Source organism: Mobula hypostoma, chromosome 22 (genome assembly GCF_963921235.1).
Source record: "Mobula hypostoma chromosome 22, sMobHyp1.1, whole genome shotgun sequence".
NCBI classification, from domain to species: domain Eukaryota; kingdom Metazoa; phylum Chordata; class Chondrichthyes; order Myliobatiformes; family Myliobatidae; genus Mobula; species Mobula hypostoma.
This window is the reverse complement of record NC_086118.1, coordinates 20,443,900-20,468,850: the sequence shown is the minus strand read 5'-3', so window position 1 is coordinate 20,468,850 and position 24,951 is coordinate 20,443,900. Positions and strand designations below refer to the sequence as shown.

Sequence of the window (24,951 nt, the reverse complement as noted above, 5' to 3'; positions counted from 1 at the left end):
TAACAGAAACTTTGACCGGGGTGCCTAAACTCTTGCATGCCACTGTATCTACTGCATCAATAATACTGAACTTAGAAAGGACACCTATGCTAGCTAAGAAACAAAACAAATGAACAAAGTCTATCTGCTCTTGTTAAGACAGCTGCTAATACTTGCATCAGCTTTTGGTCAATAAGGACTAGAAAAATGTTAATGAAGCCTATGATTTCGCAACAGGATTTGAAAGGGAGAACACAACTACAACTGTGAAATACCTGCTGCAGCTGATGATCCTGTGATCTCTGACTCAGAGGCCGACATTAGGCTGTCCTTAAAGAGAGTGAACTCTTGCAAGGTGGAAGGTCCTGATGGAGTACCTGGTAAGGCTCTGAAAACCTGTGCCAACCAACTCACAGGAGTATTCAAGGCCATTTTCAACCTCTCACTGTTATGGGTGGAAGTTCCCACTTGCTTCAGAAAGGCAACAATTATACCAGTGCCTAAGAAGAATAATGTGGGCTGCCTTAATGACCATCACCTGGAGCATTCACATCGACAGTGATGAAATGCTTTGAAAGGTTGGTCATGACTAAACTAAACTCCAGCCTCAGCAAGGACCTGAACGTATTGCAATTTGCCTATTGCCACAACAGGTCAATGGCAGACGCAATCTCAATGGCTCTCCACACGGCTTTAGACCACCTGGACAACACAAACACCTATGCCAGAATGCTGTTCATTGACTATAGCTCAGCATTTAATAACATATCCTCCTAGCTGACGATCAACACTGGCGCACCTCAGGGGTGTGTGCTTAGCCCACTGCTCTACTCACTGTATACACATGACTGTGGCTAGGCTTAGCTCAAATACCATCTATAAATTTGCTGATGATACAACCATTGTTGGTAGAACCTCAGGTGGTGACGAGAGGGCGTACAGGAGTGAGATATGCCAACTAGTGGAGTGGTGCCGCAGCAACAACCTGGCACTCAACATCAGTAATACGGAAGAGCTAATTGTGGACTTCAGGAAGGGCAAGACGAAGGAACACATACCAATCCTCATCGAGGGATCAGAAGTGGAGAGAGTGAGCAGCTTCAAGTTCCTGGGTGTCAAGATCTCTGAGGATCTAACCTGGTCCCAACATATTGCTGTAGTTACAAAGAAGGCAAGACAGCGGCTATACTTTATTTGGCGTTTGAAGAGATTTGGCATGTCAACAAATACACTCAAAAACTTCTATAGTTTTACCGTGGAGAGTATTTATGGAGGGGCTACTGCACAGCACCGAAAGAAGCTGCAGAAGGTTGTAAGTCTAGTCAGCTCCATCTTTGGTACTAGCCCACAAAGTACCCAGGACATCTTTAGGGAGCGGTGTCTCAGAAAGGCAGCATCCATTATTAAGGACCTCCAGCACCCAGGGCATGCCCTTTTCTCACTGTTACCATCAGGTAGGAGGCACAGAAGCCTAAAGGGACACACTCAGCGATTCAGGAACAGCTTCTTCCCCTCTGCTATCTGATTCCTAAATGGACATCGAATCTTTGGACACCTCACTTTTAAAAAAAATACAGAATTTCTGTTTTTGCATGTTTTAAAAAAATCTATTCAATATATGTAATTGATTTATTTATTATTTTTATTTTATTCTCTCTGCTAGATTATGTATTGCATTGAACTGCTGCTACTAAGTTAACAAATTTCACGTCACATGCCGGTGATAATAAACCTGATTCTGATTCCTCAGCAAAATGAGGAATGTGTTGAGCAACCTTGTACTTATGGATGCTATATATTTCAAACCCAGGTAGCTATTTTAGCTGATTTTTCTGAAATATCAACATACCGCCCCAGAACATGTGAAATAAAAGCAATATAGGGCATTGAACCTCACACACAACATGTACTGAACCATGTGCCTGCTCCACCATTCTACAAGAGCTCTAAATTACTTTCCTAAATTAACCTCATATCCTTTGATTTCCTTACTCAGAAATCTACTTTTGTTTTTAATATACTCTGCCACAACCTCCAAAGCCTTTTTAGGTAGAGAATTCCAAGATTACCTACCTTCTAGAACAAAAATGTGAATGGATGACCCTTGTTGATAATTTGAGAAAATGACGTTTTCTCAGGTTGGGGTATTTAGAACATCCTCACTTCATCTATTGTTAAGCCACATGAGACTTTTGTACATTTTAATAAGATTACTTCTCATTTTCCAAATGCAAGATTATAGCCCCCTTTTAATGTCTTAATCCAGAAACCTGCCAATCTCAGGAATTAAACTGATGCACTCCCTCTATTACATGTATATGCTTCCTTTGGCAGAGAGACCAGAGTTGCACCTAATGTGCAGTCACCATGGTTTTACATAATTGGAGCAAATGACTCAATTCAAACTCAAATCTTCTTGCACTAAAGGCCTACACACCAGCTATCTTACTAGTTTGTAGCTCTACTGTCATATTAACATTTCAGTGATTCATTACAAAGACACCTAGGTCTTTCCAGACAAGAAAGCCTTTCAATATCTCACCATTTAAAGACCTTTTTTTTTAAACTATCGAAGTTGATAACCTCAGTTTTCGACATGCTATTTCATTGGCCAAGTCTTCCCATCTGTTAAATTCTCCCTGAAACTTTGTATCACCAAATAGGTATGCTTTCCTCAATTCAAAACGCAAATACAAACTAAATAGTTGGGGGCCTATACTGGCACCAACTTGTTATTGCCACCCAAACTAAAACTGATATTTAATCCCACTGTTCATTAAGAATCAGAGTTGCATATCAAAGAAACAGGTCAAGCAGCCTACCAAATCCATATCCACTAATAAACACTCATTTGTATTAGATCCACTTTCCAGCACTTGGTTCATGATCAATACACCTCTTAAATACTGTTAGTAACACTGTTTCAACTATTCTAGCAATGTACCCTCCCAAAAAAAAACATGCACACAACACCTAGCTTTTGGGAAGGCATATCCCCAGAAGTTCACATACTTCTTCAAAAAATACATGTAATATTGGATTTTTCTCAATAAATGAAGTACAATGTTTGTGTGATTTAATCAATTGGGTTCTCAATCTACTTTTAGGACTTCTGTAAAGATTTGATCACATTTTGGTCATACTGATGCAGAAATAGAGAAAATTCTACAGGGTTCATAAACTTTCTAGCATCACTGTACATGTATTTTACATTTCCTTAGCATTCCAGCAGGTGGCACACTAATGTACATTTAATGGGACTTATATTTAGAAAGATGAGTTATATAACTAACACTGAATATTGACTTGGCAAAATTTCCAACAATTAATTTAACTACATTGGCTTCATCAGTTCATTTACAGATGCTTCATTGTTATCATTTCATCAATGAAAGAAAAGTTTTTCATTTTCACTACACTGTGACAAAATATGACTGAGCATGAATAATTATTGTACAGAACTCTAATGAAAACTCAATTCCTATACTTAAGCAGCATTTGAACGCGTGACCTTTTTCAACAGTCTCATAATAAAATTTTAGAAACTATTTTCAAACATCAGTCCTCCTGTCATATTTGTCTAAATACTTATTAGCCGTGTACAATTCATCCAGGCTCAATCTTTTCAGATGTCAGTAGCCTCAATCATGTCAAATTATAATCTCTTGTAGTATTTATTGGTAATATTTTTAAAAATGTTTTCTAAGCATCAGCATTTAACCCACTACGCAAAATTGGAACAAATACAATTAACACTAGCCTAGAGGGTAAAAGTCCAAATTTGTAATGGCTACTTGGATTTATTTTTATTAAAACAAATGTTTTATAATTATATCTTTAATGGAATACATCAAATCCAGAAAAATGCTACTGGCATAAATAACTAGGCCAAAAATTACGTAACTAATTCCATGCCATTTACACACCTGGAAGAAAGGGGTCCCAAGGGAGTTCTGAAGCAGGGCACACCCCTTGGTCTTCTTTTCCTGAAAGCCTGCTCTGTTAGTTTGCTTTCAGAAGCAGGGTCTATCCTCCAGAATGAGCCTTTTCCAGGCTCCTCCTGGGAACGTGGTACCTTAATGAAGTAGCGGTTTAGGGAAAGATTATGTCGGATGGAATTCTGCAGGAAATGAGAGAAAGATTGAGGTTCTGCAATTAAAATACATTAGATTCTACTGAACTGCATTAAGGCTCTAATATACTAAGGGATATCTTTCACCAAAATGAATAAACTCTACTCGGACTTATTCGTCATAAACTCCAGAAAAGCACTAGTTCCTTTTTCACTTTCACCAAACGTTTGGAGAATCATAAATCATTTATGGCAGAAGGATTCCATATGGCTAATCATGCCCATGCTAGTTGAAAAAGCCACAAAGCCGAATCCCATCTTCCTGTATTAGGCTGTGGCTCAGTAACTGCATAGCCAATTACTTTCTTTAAAACATGATGACTAGTTGATCCAACATCCCTTTCCCTTAGATTCTATAAGCTTTTGCTTCCTTTCCCCATCAATCTGCCATATCAAATCCACAGTAAAATCTACGCAGACTATATCAGTAAAACTACCTTCATTGGCAGCCTTCATTACCACCTTAAACATTCAATTACATTAACCAGATAGGAGCTTCCCTTAACAAATCCATGAAATTATTTTTTGTTACAGTAAAATTGTGATATTTACCTGCCAACCTTTGTCCGCTGTCCTGTAATATGGATAATTCTTTGTGATATGTGTGTAGATTCCACTTAATGTAAGTTGCTTATCTGGTGCTGTTGTAATGGCTTGAACTATTAATTGTGCATAGGAGTAAGGTGGTTTTGCATCATCCTGCTATCAAAAAACATCGTTACTTCTAGAATAAGAACTTAAAGTTATCAAGAACAATTTTCTTCCACTGAATTTTGGTTCAAAACTGGTACCTTCAAACATTGCACTCCACTCAATCAGTTCTATTTGAATGAACACATTCTATTATACTGCAAAGTTCCTGCAAGCTCCATATTCATGATTTTAACCAACTTATTATTTAACAAAAGCAGCAAAACAACTACTGATTCAGTTTTCACTTTTTTGCCCAGGGAATGAGAAATGCATTCAGATTATTCTGGTGCTGAACAATTTTCATGGCATATTGCTCAGCCAGGAGTGATAGAGCTTGATCTTAAAGCTAATCTGCTTTATATGACCGAGTAATGCTCTAAATAAATAAATTTACGAAGTGGATTAAAATACATTTGCCCTTTCAGAAAATAAAATTAACCATTTTCAAATTGTGTAAGAGGTCTCCAGTCAATTTGATCTAATCTAAATCTTAAATTAAAAAGTCATTTAATATACACTTATCTAATTATGACAAGGGAGGTCATTTGTTGCATTGGATCTAAGCAGAAGAATCTTGCATTGATTTCCCCTCCTTACTTTGCCTGTTGCCCAACAATTACTTCCTCACATGCCTATCAGCTACCCTTTGAGCTTTCTGGCAATCACTCCAAGGGGTAAATTGAGTAGAAAATTAACCTACTGGAAAATCTCTGGGAATTGGCAGAACCTGCCAAAACCTATGTGGCTGGAAGGGAAGTATGCTAACTCCACAAAACAACAAAAGAAGCTAGAATCAAATACGGATCCCTGATGCTCAGTGGGGGGAAAAAAAACACCAACAAATGTGCTACTCTCCTGCTGATTATTTCTTATTATCAACAATAGCATATCTGAAGGCAAAGTGGAGTAATATTTGCATGAAGCAAGTGATTAATTTTGGTTTGTTCTGGTAAAACAAAGTTGTTAATAAAAACATACAAAATTTAGTCAAAAGTAAGAGGTCTTCAACATTACCCGTGTGCAGGCAATTTAATCACCAACTACATTTAAAAAATTGATGATTTGTTTCATCATTATTTGTAAAAGCCTGTAGTGGCCAAATATTCCTGAATTGTACATACAAAATCATAAATACTACACTGGGGTTTCAGAACGTCCCGTTCAGAAAGTCAACATGTCAAAGTTTCCTCTTTGTAAGACAGTAATTTGAAATCCAGGTTCATTTCAGAGAAGATAATTTTTTTGTGTTTATGCTGCATGTGTTATTACAATTATAAGTCAATATCTGTTGGTGATGGCTCAGCTGACAAAATTTCCATCTGAAGTCAACTAGGTTCAAGACCCTCTACAGGAATTTGACCTGACAACTGGATGCAGTACTGATGAAGTTCTCATCATCTGGGCAAGATTTTAAACTTACCTTTGGGCTGTCTCCATCTGATGTTTCCTTGTCATTCTCTGAATTATTTTGTACATGGTCAGACATTAGCTGCAGGTCAGAATGAAGTCCACGACTTATTCGGTAGCCAGAGGAACCTGCACCTCTTGGGCTGGAAGGACAGGAGTTTGCAGCACTAGATAAAAATCAAATAATTTTAAGTTGGTGCAAACAATGGAGCAGCAATGCAACAAAACAGATGAAAAGATTGAAAGAAAAGGATTAGCTAACTACACAGAACAGTTTCAGTACAAGGAAAACTTATATTGAAACTGTTCTCAATGTTAAATTGGGTTCCTACCAACTCCAGATCATTAACAGAAAAGTAATATGTGGATGTACTGAGGATGACCCATTAGAGGGATCTGAAATAGATGAAAATAATGAGGAGGAAGATGAAATGCAATGAAGCTTGCATGTTAGAGAACAGACTGATGCAAAAGGTGGTGACTAGTCTAAGAATACAAGCATCAACTAGTGGATAAGGCAGTGGGTTCACAGAATAATGCAAATAGGCAAAATCTGCAAGTTGTGTTAGATTTAAAGGAACACAAGAGTTAAAGTAAGAAAGATGAACAGAACTGAAAATATTGTTAAAAGGATAGTTCTGAATTATAGTGGTAGGTTACTAGGAAATAGATTATACAAAAACAAGGAAATCTACAGAAGCTGATCAGCAGATATATTCATGGTCAGTTGATGATTCAATGAGAGGCTGAGAGAGAAACTAGTAACATTCAGACTTCAAAATACATTAGAGAACTCCATTGCCTAGGAAACTGGTATGAAAAACCCAAACTGGCCATGCTAAACATAATATCACTCCATACTCACATGCTAAGCATTATACTGTTGATTACCCATATTTTATTCAATTCCCTCTCAAGTATTCCTAATACATTTCTCCTTTCATAATACTTGAAAATTCATCTTAAGAATGAAGATCTTAGCTCTTTGTTAATGGAAGTCAAACTGACAATGTAATAAACCAGATTATGTAATGCAATAACAGTGTTATCTAGCAGCTTACCTGATTGTTCCAGTGGGAGAAGGTAAGGGACTGATCAGATCAGCTATGTTGTCTGGAATGTTTATCTTCAAAGGTGAGATTTGTGGTTGCACTGGCCTCACTGGGGATTCTGGAGCCTCCTGTTTTTCTTTTTTGACACTGCATAGTGCCGTAAATGAGATCTTGATATTTGTGCTGGGGAACCTGAAGGTACATCTGGAAAATAAAAGGTGACTATTCAATAGGTATAATTTCTTTGTTATAAGATTCTTTTAGCAGAATACAAATGCTAATTAGCACTAACTTTAGGGCAAATAAATTAAACTGATAATGCAGGGTCTCAACCCAAAATGTCAACTGTCCCCTCCAAAAGATGTTGCCTGACTCCCTTAGTTGCTCTAAGAGACTTTTTTTTGCTTCGGATCCCAGCATCTACTGTCTCTCCACATTAATATTGGAATTTAACATTAAGGCCATTTGATAATTTCTGTATTGTTTATATACAATAGGTGTGTTCAAGCACATTTAACATTCATGACCTAGACTGCACTGGCCTGATGCCACCCAGAAATAGCTTGGTTGGTGCCCAAGCCCAAACTTATCAAGATTTGAAGAAGAGAGCCTGACTCGCTCGCCTCCAACAGATAGCCCAGAGGTCCAATGCCCCAATCATCTCTGACACTCAACGCAGAGAAGCATGTATAGATGCATTCATGTTAATAGATTTTTCCAGTCTCCCTGACATCCAAAGATATGAAATTAAAACTAAAATAAAAATACCTGAAAACTTAAAGTAGTTGAGAAGACAATTAAAACCTTTTAAAGCAAAATAAGTAAACTTTTAACTCTCTGCTCTACAATCCCCATCAAAATTAACAGGGTCTCAGAACACAGATATCCAACAGGCAGTTTCCCAGTGAGATGCTGGGGAAATCCAGCAAATGTGAACCTCACTATTGGAACATAGTTACTGCCGGTACACTGCTAGCATTCAGGGCAGCAGTGAAGGTCCTCCATCTCTGTCCTCCGCCATCTTCTCTATTGCGCCCCAGGTGTGGTTCAGGGTCCTCATTTTCTGCCTCTACGGTATGGCGTCAAGTTTGCTTTGGTCCAGTGAAGTGCTGTCTTGATGATGGAATTGGCCTCTCTTGCCCAAATCCATCTCCAGCGTTTCCTCACCATGATTGTGGCATGTCCTCTTGGTGACATTGAAGATGGTGGTTGGAGATCTTTCTTAGCCAGAAAATACAGTAGGAAAATAAACAGCCAATGTAAATTAAAATGCACAATTCTACAAAGGGCACAAGAACAGAGTTGTAGGGTAAATGCAAATTGAAAATGGTAGCATAGATTGAGAAAATGGTTTTAGTTATGTGAACAGATTGGAGAAGGGGAATTGTTCTCAATGGAACACAAAGTTGAGCGGAATTGAAATGTTATTAAAAATTGCAAACCGTATAGTGAAGGAATAACTGTTTCCATTGGTGGAAGGATTAAGAAATGGGAGAACAAAGGTGTCTGGCAAAAAACATAATTTTTTTTAAAGAAGCATAAATATATCTAGAATGCGCTCCAATAGTAGTAGTGGAGGCAGATACACTTTTGGTGTTCAAAAGGAATCCAGGGAAGTATCTGAAGAAATATGCAGAGCTATTAAAGGGAAAATGGATAGAGGATTGGAATGAAGAGGACTAATTTTGCATTGAACTGGTACTGACTTGACTGGCTGCCTCTGCTCTTCTGACTCTAGAAGCAGTGGAATGAATTGGCAGATTTGATCTGTCAAATGTTTCAGAAAAGTACTCAACTTCCAGTCTTGAGAGCATATGCAAAAGTCTTGGGCTTGAATAACCCAAGGAGTTAGTTATGAGAATACTTGTTATCTATACTATAACCTGCAAAGATCAGTTATGAAGAGACAAATGCATTATTTTGACATTGATCTCAAATTAGAGGTCAGTATTGCCAAAGGGTTTTGGCCTGAAATATTAACAGTACTCCCCCGCCCCCCCACCCCGGTAGATGCTGCCTAGCCTGTTGAGTTCCTCCAGCATTTTGTGTGTTTTCTTAGAGGTCACTGTATATTTGGAACTATAAAAAAGGTTCAGCAAAACAGAAGACAATTCATTTTTAAAAAACTGGACTAAAGGTACTTTTAATATTTAAATATAATGTAAACTCACTAATGATTTCTGTTCTGCAGATAATTTTAAACAGTTACTGAATTTCCATATGAAATACTAATGGTCAGATTATGAGTCAGTAATCTGATGAACTTCAGATTTGTAGCACTGTAAACACTAACAGCAACTGATTTTCAAAGAGCAAATGGCTATTTATAGATGATACCAGGGATAAACAGTCTCATTAACTCCCTAGCAGAAGTGTGCACAACACTGGGACTACTGCAAAAACAACTTCAAGTAATCACACCCATTTGCTACAAGCTAGTATGTCCCTTATGCAGATCAGCTGGTACTGTTTTTCTTGGTTGTGTGACATCTTTACAAAACATCAACTCTGTATGTTTGCAGTCATATTGAGATAATTCACTCCTGAAACAACCTCCATCTGTTGATAACAATGTATCATAGAATTCAGCCATCCCACCACAGTAATGCTTGCTTTTTCCCTAAAAATGTTTTGAGAAAAATTCTGAAACGTCTTTATGAGAGATTGTGCAGGCGACGACTTTATATCTTTGAGTAAGAGACTGAAGAAAGGGAACACAAAAAAAGAGGGCATAGGATTAAGGTGAGAGAGCTAAGATTTAAAAGTGATCCAAAGGGCAACTTCTTCAGAGAGGTATGTATATAGAATGAACTGTCAGAGGAAGTGGTTGAAACAGAAACAATAATAATGTTTACAAGACACTTGGACAGGTGCATGGATAGGAAAGCTGCAGAAAAATATGGGCCAAATGCAGGCAAATGCAGCCTTAGATTTTGGGGCATTTTGGGCTGAAAGGCCATTTTTTCATGGTGTATTCCAAGGTATATGACTCTAAATATATTTCCTGTTCACACACTTAAAAACACATTAAGAAAATATAATAAATTCTGGGGTCCAAGTCCTAACTAACAATGATTTTAATGTGCTGAAATAAAAGTTGTTTAATAGGAGAACTAAAGTATTTCCTGAATGAACATCTTAGCCAGGCTCAACTTCTAAATTCACAATGCCAAATTACTGAATAAGACTCATCTTAGTTGAACATGAGCGTAATATTGCAAAATTAAAATTCAGCCACTTAAACGTATTTTTAAAAAATGATCAGTGTTCCAAATTGATCGACATTTTCTATTTTTTGCAAGAGATTTTGTCATGTTCTCATGTCTTTTGTCTCCAGATCATCTTTCAGTTTTCAAAAAAAAAATTGCACCTTCAGAGTGGAACATTCCAAGCTACTTCGTAAAATATTAAGCACAATTTAAGTCACATATATTTAGACCAGAAGCATGGTTGAAGTGAAGCCAAGGAAAAGAAACTAAAAACAGGTCAGAAACAGTTTATTATCCCTGACATATTCATGAAATTAATATCTTAATTAAAATACTCCAGGTTTCAAGAGGAAGGTTTTAAAGAAGTGGAAATGCAAAATTTAAAAAAAAAGAGGCAATTTGCTGAACTTCAATCAAGCTGAAAGTAGAGTTAATATCAGAAAAATAATGAAAATAAGGAATGATTCAGAGTTCAGAAAACTGCATAAAAATCTGAGGCCTTCAAATCACAGCTGGCCAGAGTTAAAACTGGCGGAGTACACTAATCAAAGACAAATGGTTTATGGTTGTCAATGACTTCTGGTGACAGCTGTGGTTGGACCACACCCTACTTACATCAACCTGTGAATTAAGCAGGTTGGGCATCTTAAAATCTCAACCATCATCAATTCCATGTCCTTTGAGATTAAGATTCACCCCAACACATCTAGTCTTAATATTTAAACAGGAAGAAATCTATGTCCATTCACTTTTAAATATCAAATAAGCAACTGGAAAAGCTGGGCACAGGAGAGAGGCCCAGAAAGGGAAGGAGTCCCATAGACATTGTACAAGGAAAACATGTTATGTCAAAGAGGTACATAAACTTTAACCTCATCAAATTTTGGTCACCTTTTGTTGGCTTCTCATGCTGCCATAACTTACAAACTTACCACTTTTCACCAACATTTTAAATTATTTAATCTAATAACACCTTTATCGTTAACTGCAGATTTCAAAACAAACATTTACTTTGGAAATATTTCACTTCAGTCTGATAACTAACATCAGGATGCAAGACTGAATATTATCCTTAATATATATATTTTAAGCATTTCAAATGAGCAGATTTGGAACTCTCCTTGGCCAACTCTCAAAATAAAGATTTCTAAATCGTACTTCTTGGTTTCACAAAGCAAAACATTTATTAAACAGTTTTTCATTTCTATAAATAATTAGAACATACTTCTGCAATTTATGAATGCACAACCTTTATTGCTCACATTTTTGGCCAAACACATTTTAGTACTGAAATTAGGACCAACTCCCTGATCTGAATGGACTCACTTTCCAATTCAATACAGATTAATTTTCTCACATTTCTATGCTATCTGATACAAGTCAGAACAATGACAATCCACAGTAAAATAGTTTATCTATTTTATTGATCTAAGGAGTCACAAACAGACTAGACTTGGAAAGAAAATAAGCTCTTGGTGTAAATATCATCAATAACTTGTCCGGGTCCTGTCAGATGGACACAATAGCCGCAAAAGCATGCCAACACCTCAGCCTTCTGCAGAAGTAAAGGAAATTTGGTACGACTTCAGTGACTCTTATCATTTTGCCAAATTTAAAAAGGTGCTACATTCTACAAATAAGAAACTTTTTCAAACTTCATTGTGAATTTCTGATTATGGGGTGCTCCTTGCCAAGAACCTTACACCAACTCCAAAAATATACATATTGTGGTTTTAGTTTCACTAAGTGACTATTCATATATATTCAGTAACTTGTGTTACTAAATTAAAGCTATTTTAATTTGCTACATTCCTGAAAGGCATGCATAATATTATGCAACACCACCCTTAATTGCCTGAAATTTTTATAAGAAAAATGCAGAGGTTTACATACATTATCATTTATACATGCCCCATTATATTATGTCAAGATGTCACAAGGTCCTTTGCTGCTAAATTAGCTTTTAAATGTAATCACTGCTATAAAAAAAATCTGCAGTCGGAAGTTTCAAAATAGGAATGAAATGATATTCAGATCATTTATTTCGGGTGATGACAGAGATATGAATGTCTAAGACCTAGAATACTCCAACATTAGCAATGGAACATACCCACCACATTCCCCGATGATTCTCTGATTCCAGTCTGAGACCGATGTGCCAGCAGCCTTTAGGAGTACGAACCAACAAAAAGCATTCACTCCAGACAGAGTACTTGGCCAAGTACTAAAGACCTGTGTTGACAAACTGGCTGGAGTGTTCACTGAAATCTTTAACCTTTCAGTTCAGCAGTCTGAGGTACCACCTGCATCAAGCAGGCTTCAATTACAGGGAGCCACCTCCAGGACTACTGCCCAGTTGGATATCCACAATGAAGTGTTTTGAGAGATCAGTGATGAAACATAACAAACGCCTGCCTGAGAAGCTCCAAGTTGCCTATCGGAGCAACAGATCCACAGATGGCTCTTCAACTCAACCCTGGAACATCTGGACAGTAAAAATGCACACATTAGGATGCTCTGTATCAACTACAGCTCAGCATTCAATACCATCATCCCTTCAAAACTAATTAATAAGCTCCACAACCTTGGCCTCAATACCTCCTCATGCAATTGGATCCTCCATTTCCTCATTTGCATATCCCAGTCAGTTCAGATTGGCAACATCTTCTCTACTATGGCCATCAGCACAGGGGCACCACAACACTGTGTTTAGCCCCCTGCTCTACACGCATGACTGTGTGGCGAAACACAGCTCCAGTGCCATATTCAAGTTTGCTGACAACACTACTGTCGTAAGCCAAGTCAGGAGTGGTGACAAATCAGCTTATAGGAGAAAGATTGAAAATATGGGTGAGAGATGCCATAGCAACAACCACTTAATGTCAGCAAGACCATGGAGCCCATAATTGACTTCATGAGAAGGAAACCAGAAGTCCATGAGCCAGTCCTTGTGGGAGGATCGGAGGTGGAGAGGGTCAGTAACTTTAAATTCCTTACGGTTATTATTTTGGAAGATCCGTCCTGGCACCAGCATGAAAGTGTAATTACGAAAAAAGAACAGCAGTGCCTCTACTTCTTTAGGACTTGGTGGAAATTCAGCTTAACATCTAAAACTGATCAACTTTTACAGATGTGCAATGGAGAGTATATTGACTGGCTGTATCACAGCCTAGAATGGAAACACCAATGCCCTTGAATGGAAAATCCTACAAAATGTAGTGGATAAGGCCCAGTCCATCATGAGAAAAAGTCCTCCCCAGCATTGAGCACATCTACATGAAACACTGTCACAGGAAAGCAGCATCCATCATCAGGGCCTCCCACCACCAAGGACATGCTCTCTTCTTGCTGCTGCCATCAGGAAAATACAGAAGCCTCAAGACTCGCAACACCAGGTTCAGGAACAGTTATTACCCCTCAACCGTCAGCCTCTTGAACCAAAGGGGATAACTTAACTTGCACATTATTGAAATGTTCGCACAACCAAGGGACTCATTTTCATCGATTCACATCTAATTTCTTGATAGTTGTGTAGTTATTTATTTATTTTTGTTTTTTTGCACAGTTTGTTGTCTCTGCACTCTGGTTGAATACCCAAATTGGGTGGTCTTTCACTGATTCTGCTACGGTTATTATTCTACAGATTTATTGACTATGCCCACAAGAAAATAATTCGTAGGGTTGTATATGGTGACATAAATGTACTTTGATAATAAATTTACTTTGAAAAAACTATTATCCATCTAATGCGGAGTAGATTCTCCCATTTAAAAGTCCTACAAATGAGATGCTTAAATAGCTTAAGTGGATTTTAACCAAATTCCTCACCAAAACAGCTAATCAACTTAACCTAGGTTACTCCTGTAAAATCTCATACTGATACTTTTCCATTAAGAGTATCAGCAAATTTCTTAAGAGCTCGATACAGAAAAATGGATTTGTGCATCACAAAAAAATAGCTTTTCAACGTCTTAATATGTGACTTTTAAAATTTTAGTGTTTTTTTAAATTAAACCTGCAACTGCCACAACAAAAATTGTGCAGCATTAAAAAAAACTTCTGCATAAAATTCAACATGAAAATCATTTTATAAAAATAGACCACCTGTTGAATTTAAATGAATTTTGAACTTCCATTTTTTAAAAAATCGAATACTTTACTTCTCAAAAGAGGCAATACAAATAAACCTAATGCTAACTACTATTGTGATAAATGCTTATATACAAAAGTTAAAATGGGTTTTGCAGATTTCACTACAGGCGGTGATTGGTGGGTGAGGTTGTGCACTCCTTCTACTGCTTGTGCTGGGCTTGTGTGGCAACTTGAAAAGCTTCTCCACTTCGTCCAAGGATTCCCTGGAATGGATGAAGATCCTCTACATTTGCTCAAGATGATTTTGAGAATGTTCTTCAACCTTTGTCCACCTGGTAATATTTTTTCCTCAGAGAACTACAGCAGAACTATATGCCTCTAATTTCCTTAGACTTTTTACCAATGCATCAAGGCCTCATTCTACAAGTCTATTTTGCTAGACACTAACATGAGCCACACCCATTGGTTCAAGCAGATAACTAGGATAATATCTTCTGAGTGAAGATCGTTATGTGATCTCAGTATACATGTTGTTAATATTTATTGCTTATTTATTATTATTTCTATTTTCTTCTTTATGCATTTTGTGCATACTAGTTGCTGTCTTTACTGTGATTGCCCGAAAGAAAATTAATCTCAGGGTTGTATATGTGACATACATATACTTTGATAATAAATTTACTTTGAACTTTTGACTCCAAAAGGTAGTACATTTTCCAATTTGTTTAATCAATAATTTCAGAAATTCAGTATATGCAAAGAAAATAATGTAAACAGTTAATCACATCTGAAGTGATATAAAAACTTCATAATAGATGGATTAATTTTCAGGCCCAGTTCCTTGTTACAAATCTCCTCCAGCCTCCTCCAGCTGTGGGCTGGTTAAATAAATGACAGGCCATAGTGGATGGTATGCAGAAAATCTCACTGCTGCTCAACAGAGCCTCTCTTTCACACGTAGATAAAAAAGCAACTAATCTCCCGAATACAGATGTAGTTAGCTTTGTCCTCCGCAGTTGTGTTTTCAACTTAAGTTAATCATTGAAGTTTTATCCAGAAATTCTTTAAAATTCCAGGACAATTTCACAGGCAGTCACAAATCAAGCTGGAATTTTCATGCAACTTCACAGCTTACTAAAACATTCATTCACTTAATAAGTCTGACCCAGATTCCCAGGAAATGCATGGAACAGGTCAGAGAGAACAAATATGGAAGAAACAATGCAAATTTCAACAACTCTTGATTTAATCTTGTGGACATCAGGCTCCAAGAATGGTAAAGGTGCCAAGCAATGTCTCAATCCCGAAGATTCATAATGACTTTGTCCATGTCCTGTAGTTTTGGATTCATCCACATCTACCTTACACAACCAATGCATTATTTCATAACATCATCGTCTGTCACTTCCTAATTTTCTTTCAACGAAAAAGCCCATACCTTTTCAATTAAAAAATTATCTCATTATTTTCTATTGACATTTTGAGGTCTGCTCAATATATAAATTGTTACTGATGAAAATTATTGCAGCAAAGCCACAGTATTCCAACTCAGAATCAGATTTATCATCATCGGCATGTTGTGAAATTTGTTAACTTAGCAGCTGCAGCTTAATGCAATATATAATATAGAAGAAAAAAGTTTAAAAAAATCAATTACAGTATATGTATATTGAATAGATTTAAAATTTAATAGATCAAGGTCATTAACAATATACAAGCATCAATCTGTATGTTCCTTTCTGGGTACAAAGTAGAATGTGAACAGGAAAGCAAAAGGGCCACAAACAAAATGAACTTCAGAGTAGTCACCACTAAAATCAAATAAATAAATGCTGCTAAAATACCATGAGATTTGCAAGTTAAAGTTTAAAAACAGTCACAAACAGGCAATCCACGTGTAGTGACCAATAGCACAGGACAGAATTTTTCTCTTGCAAAAAAAGTCGAGTGCTGCACACGTACAATTTATTTTAAAAGGCAAATTTAAGAACCTCCCTTTCAAAATAACTTTACCAAAGGAGACTCGAGGAGAATTTCCATGCTTGCAAGCAATTATGTACTTCTAACGACAGAACTTCCAAGGTGGCTTCTGAAGTAACTGCTGAAAATAACAAAGGAATGATGAACAAAGAGGAAATAAAACTACATCATCATAAAGCTCTTCATGTAATAAAATTATGTTCTGTGGAAGCTTGGGACATCATTTTGGTGATGGTACAAAATAAGTAATTTCATGACTATCCTTCTTTTCTAAGCCCAACAAAATTGGTTGCTTTCCAGTAGGTTTTTTTGTCTAAAGTAACTCCTCTTGCTTCTCCTTGAATGAGCACAAAAGAAGTTGAAAGCAATCAATAGGAAGCTGCTTATAAAGCTACACGTCACATCTGTTGTTCCAAAGCTAGACATTCATTCATTAAAGCTGCTCATGTAATGCCTTTGGAATTTGAGTCTTTCCAGACACTGAAGACAAAGACAAAACTAGGGAAATACAGCTTCTTTCTTACCTTTTCTTTTGCTGAAAGCCCATGACAACTTTGGAATGAGTGGATGAAAAAAAAGAAAGATTTTTTCCAACTAATTGCATATATAAAATTAAAATGCCATAAAAACATAATTACCACCACAAATTTACAGACACAGTAATCTCCATGCAGGCAACAATAAAAATAATCCAGAATACATGTAATTTTAGCATGTACTATTTCCTCACCCGCCCCCCGCAAAATTCTTTTCCTACCCTACCCACCCCCACAACATGATAAACTTCCAAAATGGTTGTTTGATTTAAACTGTCCTGCTTAAAATATTAGTTTAAGTTTGTAATTACATTTCATGCTGCTTACTAAATACTAATTCAAGTTGTCTTGTTTTTTTTAAGTTATCGTAAAAGCCCATTCAAAATTCTGCCTTTGTCTCAATGATTAAGTATGTGTACTCATTTATCAAGTCTTTTCTCCTCAAACTTCTTTACATTAAATGTGCCAGGGACAAAAGCACCAAATGTAGCAGCAAAAGCACAAAAAACAATAAAAGATTAGAGATACAGGATGTGCTGCTTGCCAAAACTAGAAGTAATGTCCCCTTGGCTCAATGATTTTCACACTCACTTAGTGTGAGGAAATTTATTCTTCAAAGTAGCGAGGGAGAAAAACAAAGCACAACTTCAGCAGAAAAACAGCACATTATTCATGTTAGGGCATTTTGACAAAAAAAAAATCGGTTGGATTTGGAGAGTGTGCAATGCATGGATCCTCGAATATACGGTAAATATTTTTGATAATCAGAAATATACTGAATTTTATTGTACAAGTATAATCTATTATTGAAAAAGAATATTCATAAAAGATTAGAGCAAAGAAGGAAGCCAGTATATCTTTTGTGGTTATGCCAGATCTTTGATAACAGTGACATCATTTTAAGTACATATCTGATTCCCCCTTGGAACCTACTTTTGAATTTTTCACCCCTTCCAGACACAGCATTCGCTAAAGCATTACAACATCAACAAAACAGTCCTCTAGCTATGCCTTTTCATTACTAGTACACACCTGTCATTATAGGACTTAATACCAAAAATCCAGCTGTGGCCCAACCCGTGACTTATAAGCTATTTCTCTGTACATTACATTGAGTGTGAAAACAATTAATATTCAGATATGATCTTTAAACAGCAAAGTTTTCATGTACTAACCAAAGCTCTTCAATCAAATTAAAATCTTTTACTTAAGACAGCAAATTCAATTAACACATTTAAATGCCCACAGTTAACCAAGAGGAAGAAAAAGGTTTTCACCCTAAACAATAAATAACACTTACATAGCAATTTTGTAACATAGTAATTTACCCCTTTATTGCACTTCATAGGGTCATTAACAAATCTGACATCAAAAGCTAAATATATAATTTCAAAAATTGACCAAACTTTGGTTAAGTTGTAACAAAAAAATAGGGCAGGAAAGATTAAGAGAGGAGAGTTTAAACCTTCACTCTTGGCTGCTACAGATGTCTCATTGAATGGTAGGACAATGAAAATTGTGGCAAAAGAAGCACACAGAATAGGGAAATGGTGGGGGGGGGGCGGGGGAAGGATACTGACTGGCTACCTAGGCCTGTAAATGGTTACAGAAATAGGGAGAGAGTTTAAATAAGAATGAGATGATTTTTTAAAAAATTGGGTAATATGGAAGAGAAGGCAGAGAGGTGATAGTTGGGAAGCACATGCTAAGATAGGAAGCAATTTTAGATGAATTTGACTTTATTATTAAAATTTAGAGACATGGACAAAGGTTTCAGCAGCAAATTACAAAAGGCTCCCTTCTAACTAGAACCCTGATACCAAGTTCCAGAACAAAACAACTCAATTCTCAAGATCATTTAAGCAACTGAATTGGTGCTCACTTTGAAAGTTATCTTTTGTGATACCACCATAATTAGCAAAGAACAAAGATAAGCTTGAAGAAGTCCCTGACCAACTACCATCAACATGTCATCTGTGAAACCAGAGGAACCAACACCTTTACCACTGATGCACCACCATCAAGAGCACTCACGATTGCCCTTTGGCAAGTCCACTCATCTGGCTGTACTTCTACTCCTGACATACAGGCAGAGACTGAGGACCACTTACAGGATTGTTTTAAACCGGTGTTTTGTGCACCTGAATTTTCAGAAGGCCTTTAACAACGTACATGAAGCTACTAAACAGGCAAGAGCTCATGGTATTTTCAAAAGATACTAGCATGGATAGAAGATCAGTTGTCTGGCAGGAGGCAAAGGGTGAGGAAAAAACGGGGCCTTTTCCAGATGGTAGCCACTGACCAGTGCTGTTCCACAGGGGTTGGCGTTGGGACCATTTCTTTTAATGTTGCATATTAATGATCTGGTTGATAGAATTGATGGTTAGCGGACAATACAAAATAGGTGGAGGGGTGGGGTTTACTGAAGAATCTGGGAGTCTGCAGAAGGACTTTTACAAATAAGTAGAATGGGTAAAGAAGTGGTAGATACAATGCTGTGTAGTAAAGCATATAGTTATGCATTTTGGTATAAGGAATAAAGTTGTAGACTGCCTTCTAAATGGGGAGAAAATTCAGCAGAGGCGCAAAGGGACTTGGGAGTCCCCAAGGGTTAACTTACAGATTGAGTCAATGGTAAGGAAGGCAAATGTAATATTAGCATTTATTTGGAGAGGACTATAATATAAAAGAATACAATGCCGAGACATTATACAGTGTTGGTTAAAATACATTAGGAATATTGTGAACAGATTTTAGCCCCACGTCTAAGGGTGAGCTGGCATTGGAGAGGGTCAGAGGGCCAAGTTTACGAAAATGATTCCAGGAAAGAAAGGGTTAACGTATGAGGAGCATTTGATGGCTTTGGGTCTGTACTCGCTGGAGTTTAGAAGAATGCGGGGGGGGGGGGAATCTCATTGAAGCTTATCAAATATTGAAAGGCTTAAATAGAAAGGGCATGGAGAAGATGTTTCCTATTGTGGGGCTGCCTAGCACCATAGCAAACAGCCTCAGAATAGAACGTCAACCTTTAGAACAGATGAAGAATTTCTTTAGCCAGAAGGTGGTGAACTTGACAGCTGTGGAGGCCAAGTCACTGGGTATATTAAAAAAAAAAGAGGTTGATAGGTTCTTGATTAGTGAGGGCATCAAGGGTTACAGGGTAAAAGCAGGAGAATGGGGTTGAGAGAGATAATAAACTAGCCTAGTGGAGCAGACTCAATGGGCTGAATGGTCTATGTCTTGTAAGGCCATAAGATATAGGAGTAGAGGTAGGCCATTTGGCCCACTGAATCTGTCTGCCACTTCATCATGCCAGATCCAGTTTCCTTCTCAGCCCTAATCTCCTACCTTCTCCCTGTATCCCTTCATACCCTGACTAATCAAGAATCTATCAATCTCTGCCTTAAATATGCCAAATGATTTGGCCTCCACAGCCAACTCTGGCTAAAGAAATTCCTCATCTCTGTTCTAAAAGGACACCCCTCAATTCTGAGGCTGTGTACCCTGGTCTCCGAGTCTCCCACCACAGGAAATATTCTCTCCACATCCACTCTGTCAATGCATTTCAACATTTGATAGGTTTCAATGAGGTCACCCCTCTTCATCTGAATTCTGAGGAGTACAGGCCCAGAGCTATCAAATGCTCCTCATATGACAAGCCTTTCAATACCTGAATCATTTTCATGAATGTCCTTTGAACCCTCTCAAACGTCAGCACATCCTATTTTAGATAAGGAGCCCAAAACTGCTCACAATACTCCAAGTGAGGCCTCACCAGTGCTTTATAAACCCCCAACATTGCAATCATGCTTTTATATTCTAGTCCTCTTGAAATGAATGGTAACATCACATTTGCCTTCCTCACCACAGACTCAACCTTCAAATTTATCTTTAAGTTATACTACACAAGGATTCCCAAGACAATTTGCACCTCAGATTTTTGAATTCTCTCTCCATTTAGAAAATAGTCTACGCTTTTATTTACAAGACCATACACTTCCCAACATGTATCCCATCAAACCCGTTTAACACTACTAGTCACCGGCAGCCAACCAGAAAAGGCTCCCTTTATTCCCACTCTCTGTATCCTACCAATCAGCCAATGTTCTATCCATGCTAGTACCTCTGTTGTAATACCATGGGCTCTTAACTTGCTAAGCAGCCTTGTATGGCACCTTGTCAAAGGACTTCTGAAATTCCAAGTACACAACATCTACCGATTCCCCTTTGTCCATCCTGCTATTTCTTCAAAGAATTCCAAAAGATGTGTCAGGCAAGATTTTCCCTTAAGGAAACCATGCTGACTACGGCCTATTTTATCATGTGCCTCCAAGTACCCCAAAACCATACCCTTAACAATCAACTCCAACACCTTCCCAACCACTGAGGTCAGATTAACTGGCCTATAATTTCCCCTTCTTATGCCCCTCTCCCTTCTTGATGAATGGAATTTGCAATTTTCAGTTCCTCTGTAAATATGTCAAAATCAACTGATTCTTGAAAGATCATTACTATTGCCTCCACAATCTCTTCAGTCACCTCTTTCAGAATCCTGTGGTGTAGACCATCTGGACCAGATGACTTATCTACCTTCAGATCTTTCAGTTTCCCAAGAACCTTCTCCTTAGTGATGACAACATCACACACTTCTGCCCCCTAACACTCTCAAACCTCCAGCATACTACTAGTGTCTTCCTAAGTGAAGAGAGATGCAAAATACTTATTCAGTTCATCTGCCATTTCCTGGCCACCCATTACTACTTCTCCAGCATAATCTTCCAGCGTCCAATCTCTACTCTCGCTTCTCTTTTACACTTTATATATCTGGATAAACGTTTGGTATGCTCTTTAATATTACTGGGTAGCTTACCTTCGTATTCCATCTTTTCCTTCTTTATGACTTTTTTTTTAAAAGTTGTCTTCTGCTGGTTTTTAAAAGCTTCCCAATCCTCTTATGGTTTTATAATTTTGAGGGATTCATCTTTGGATCTGAATGAGTGTACTAGAGTTGTCATTTACTTCAAGATCTGTGTGGATGAGTCTGTGCCTTTAAGAACATACTAAAATCAAAAGCCATAGCTGAACAGTAAGATTCACAGTCAGCTGAGGACTAGATCTGTGGCATTCAAGACTGGAGATCCAAACTCTACAAGTTGTCCATGTATGACCTACGTACGGCTACCGTAACAGGGAAACCAACTCCAAGTGTCATTAGAGGTGGAATTGGATTTATGTCAACTCTGGCAGGGTTTGCAGGCGATCACTTCTTACAAAGCAAAACCTAACATCATAAATAGCTGCGATGCTTCATTCTCAGATGAGCTCAATGCCTTTTATGCACACTGTAAAAGGGAAAATAAAACTGCACCTGGCATATCTGGCAATGTGTGATAGCTTGTCTCTGAGGCTGACATCAGACCATCTTTCAAAAGGATGAACTCTCGCAAGGCCCTGATGGTGTACCTGGTAGAGCACTGAAAACCTGTGCCAACCAGCTGGCTAGAGTGCTCAAAGACATGTTCAATCTCTCACTGCTATAGTTAGAAGTTCCCACCTGCTTTAAAAGGGCAACAATCATACAGGTGCTCAAGGAGGGTGAGCTGTCTCAACAACTATTGTCCAATTACACTCACATCTACTGTGATGAAGTGGTTTGAGAGGTTGATCATGGCTAGAATTAACAGTCTGTCCAAGGACCAGTACCAACTGCAATTTCACTGGCACTTCATTGCCCTTGGCCGACCTGGACAACAGCAATACGTACATTAGGCCACTATTTACTGTTTACAATTCAGCGTTCAACACAATTATTCCCTCAATATTATCAATTTTCTAAACCTAGGCCTCTAATTCCTTCTGCAACTGGATCCTTGATTTCCTCAACAGGAGACCAGTCAATACAGATCAGATACTTTTCCCTCGCTGACAATCAACACCAGTGTATCGCAAGGATGCTTGCTAAACCCACTGCTCTATTCTCTCTCTACCCCCCTGACTAGGCACAGTGCAAATGTCATCAATAAATACAATGACACAACTGCTGTCAGCAGAATCTGAGATTGAGTGGTGTCGCAAAAACCTTGCACTCAATGTCAGTAAAACCATAACATTGATTGTGGGCTTCAGGAAGGGGAAGTTGAGGGAACACACACCAGTCCTTATTGAAGGGTCAGCAGAGGAAAGGAAGAGCAGTTTCACATTCCTGGGCGTCAGCTTCCAAGATCTATCCTGGGTCAACGTACTGATACAATTATGAAGAAGGCATTAAAAGCTTAAGGAGATTTGGTATGTCAACAAAGACTAGCAAATTTCTACAGATGTACCATGAAGAGCATTCTAACTTGTTCAATCACCGTCTGACATGCTAGGGCCACTGCACAGAATCAGAAAAAACTGCAGGAAGTTGCAAACAAAGCCAGCTCCATCATGGGTACTCATGTCCCCAGCATCATCTTCAAAAAGAGATGCCCATCATTAAGGACCCCACCACCGCCTTCTCATTGCTATCATCAAGGCAGAGGTATAAGAGCGTGAAGATACACACTCAATGCCTTAGGAACAGCCATCAGATTTCAGAACCACAATGAACTCATGAAAACTACCTCACTACTTTTGATTTCTTTTTGCACTACTTATTTATTATTTTATGAACATGTTTCTTTCTTTCTTTTTAAATCTTTTTATTGAATAAGTATACAAAAAGGTAAGCCATATAGGCACTAATACACTGTCAGAATATAATAAAATTACAAGAGATATTAATACAGAAAAAAAAGTGATACAATGTAATTTAAACATAACATACTAAGGTAACATAATAGTATACTAATTTATATATATCTCAATAGAGAAAAGGAAAAAAAAACCCACCGTGCAACTAACTAAAAGCAAAGCAAAGCAATGGGCTAACTTGGAACCAAGTAGAGGTAAAGAACTTAAAATCACGTCCTCAAACCCGACCTCCATTAAAAACAGTAAAAAAAACAAGAAGGGTATATAAATATGGAGCAAAAAAAAAGAAAAAAAAATTACATTAAATGAAAATATTGAATAAAAGATCTCCAGGTCTGTTCAAATTTAAGTGAGGAATCATAAAGATTGCTTCTAATTTTCTCCAAATTCAAGCATAATATCGTCTGAGAGAACCCAAAAAAGGTGGTTGGAGCATTAAGCTCTTTCCAATGTTGTAAGATACATCTTTTCGCCATTAAAGTAAGAAATGCAATCATTCTACGGGCTGAAGGAGAAAGATTACTGGAAATTTTAGGTAGTCCAAAGATAGCAGTAATAGGATGAGGAGAGATATCTATATTCAATACCTTTGAGATAACATTAAAAATGTCTCTCCAAAAAGTCTCCAGAGTAGGACAAGACCAAAACATATGAGTTAAAGAGGCTATCTGCCCCGGACATCTATCACAAAAAGGATTAATATGAAACTAAAAGCAAGCTAATTTATCTTTGGACATATGTGCTCTATGAACAACTTTAAATTGAATTAGGGAATGTTTAGCACAGATAGAGGAAGTATTGACTAATTGTAAAATCTGCCCCCAATCATCCACGGAAATGATAGACCCCAATTCCTGTTCCCAATCTACCCTAATCTTATCAAATGGAGCTTTCCTAAGTTTCATAATAATATTATAAATCATAGCCGATGCACCTTTCTGACATGGATTAAGGTTAATTATAGTATCTAAAATGTATGTAGGAGGAAGCATTGGAAAAGAAGTATAGTACTTAGGAAATTCCTAACTTGTAGATATCTAAAAAAATGTATTCTTGATAAATTATATTTATTAGATAATTGTTCAAAAGACATAAGGGAACCATCTAAAAATAAATCCAAAAACCGTGAAATACCCTTA

General features: G+C 37.5%; 1 protein-coding gene across 3 annotated transcripts in view; it reads right to left on the bottom strand.

Moving 5' to 3' along the window:
- The window catches only part of foxk2b (forkhead box K2b), a 115,774-nt gene that overhangs the window by 54,808 nt on the left and 36,015 nt on the right, over window positions 1-24,951 (bottom strand). For 2 of the 3 annotated variants that reach the window (XR_010021275.1, XM_063074265.1), the window contains exons 2-5: window positions 7,273-7,467; window positions 6,225-6,378; window positions 4,664-4,813; window positions 3,906-4,099 (exon numbers count right to left, since the gene is read on the bottom strand). Coding sequence is in view for 2 of the 3 variants with exons in the window: in XM_063074265.1 (XP_062930335.1) it covers window positions 3,906-4,099; window positions 4,664-4,813; window positions 6,225-6,378; window positions 7,273-7,467 (693 nt within the window). In the remaining variant the exon portion in view is untranslated. The remainder of the gene's footprint in view (window positions 1-3,905; window positions 4,100-4,663; window positions 4,814-6,224; window positions 6,379-7,272; window positions 7,468-24,951) is intronic. The other variant, XM_063074266.1, reaches the window with a different exon arrangement.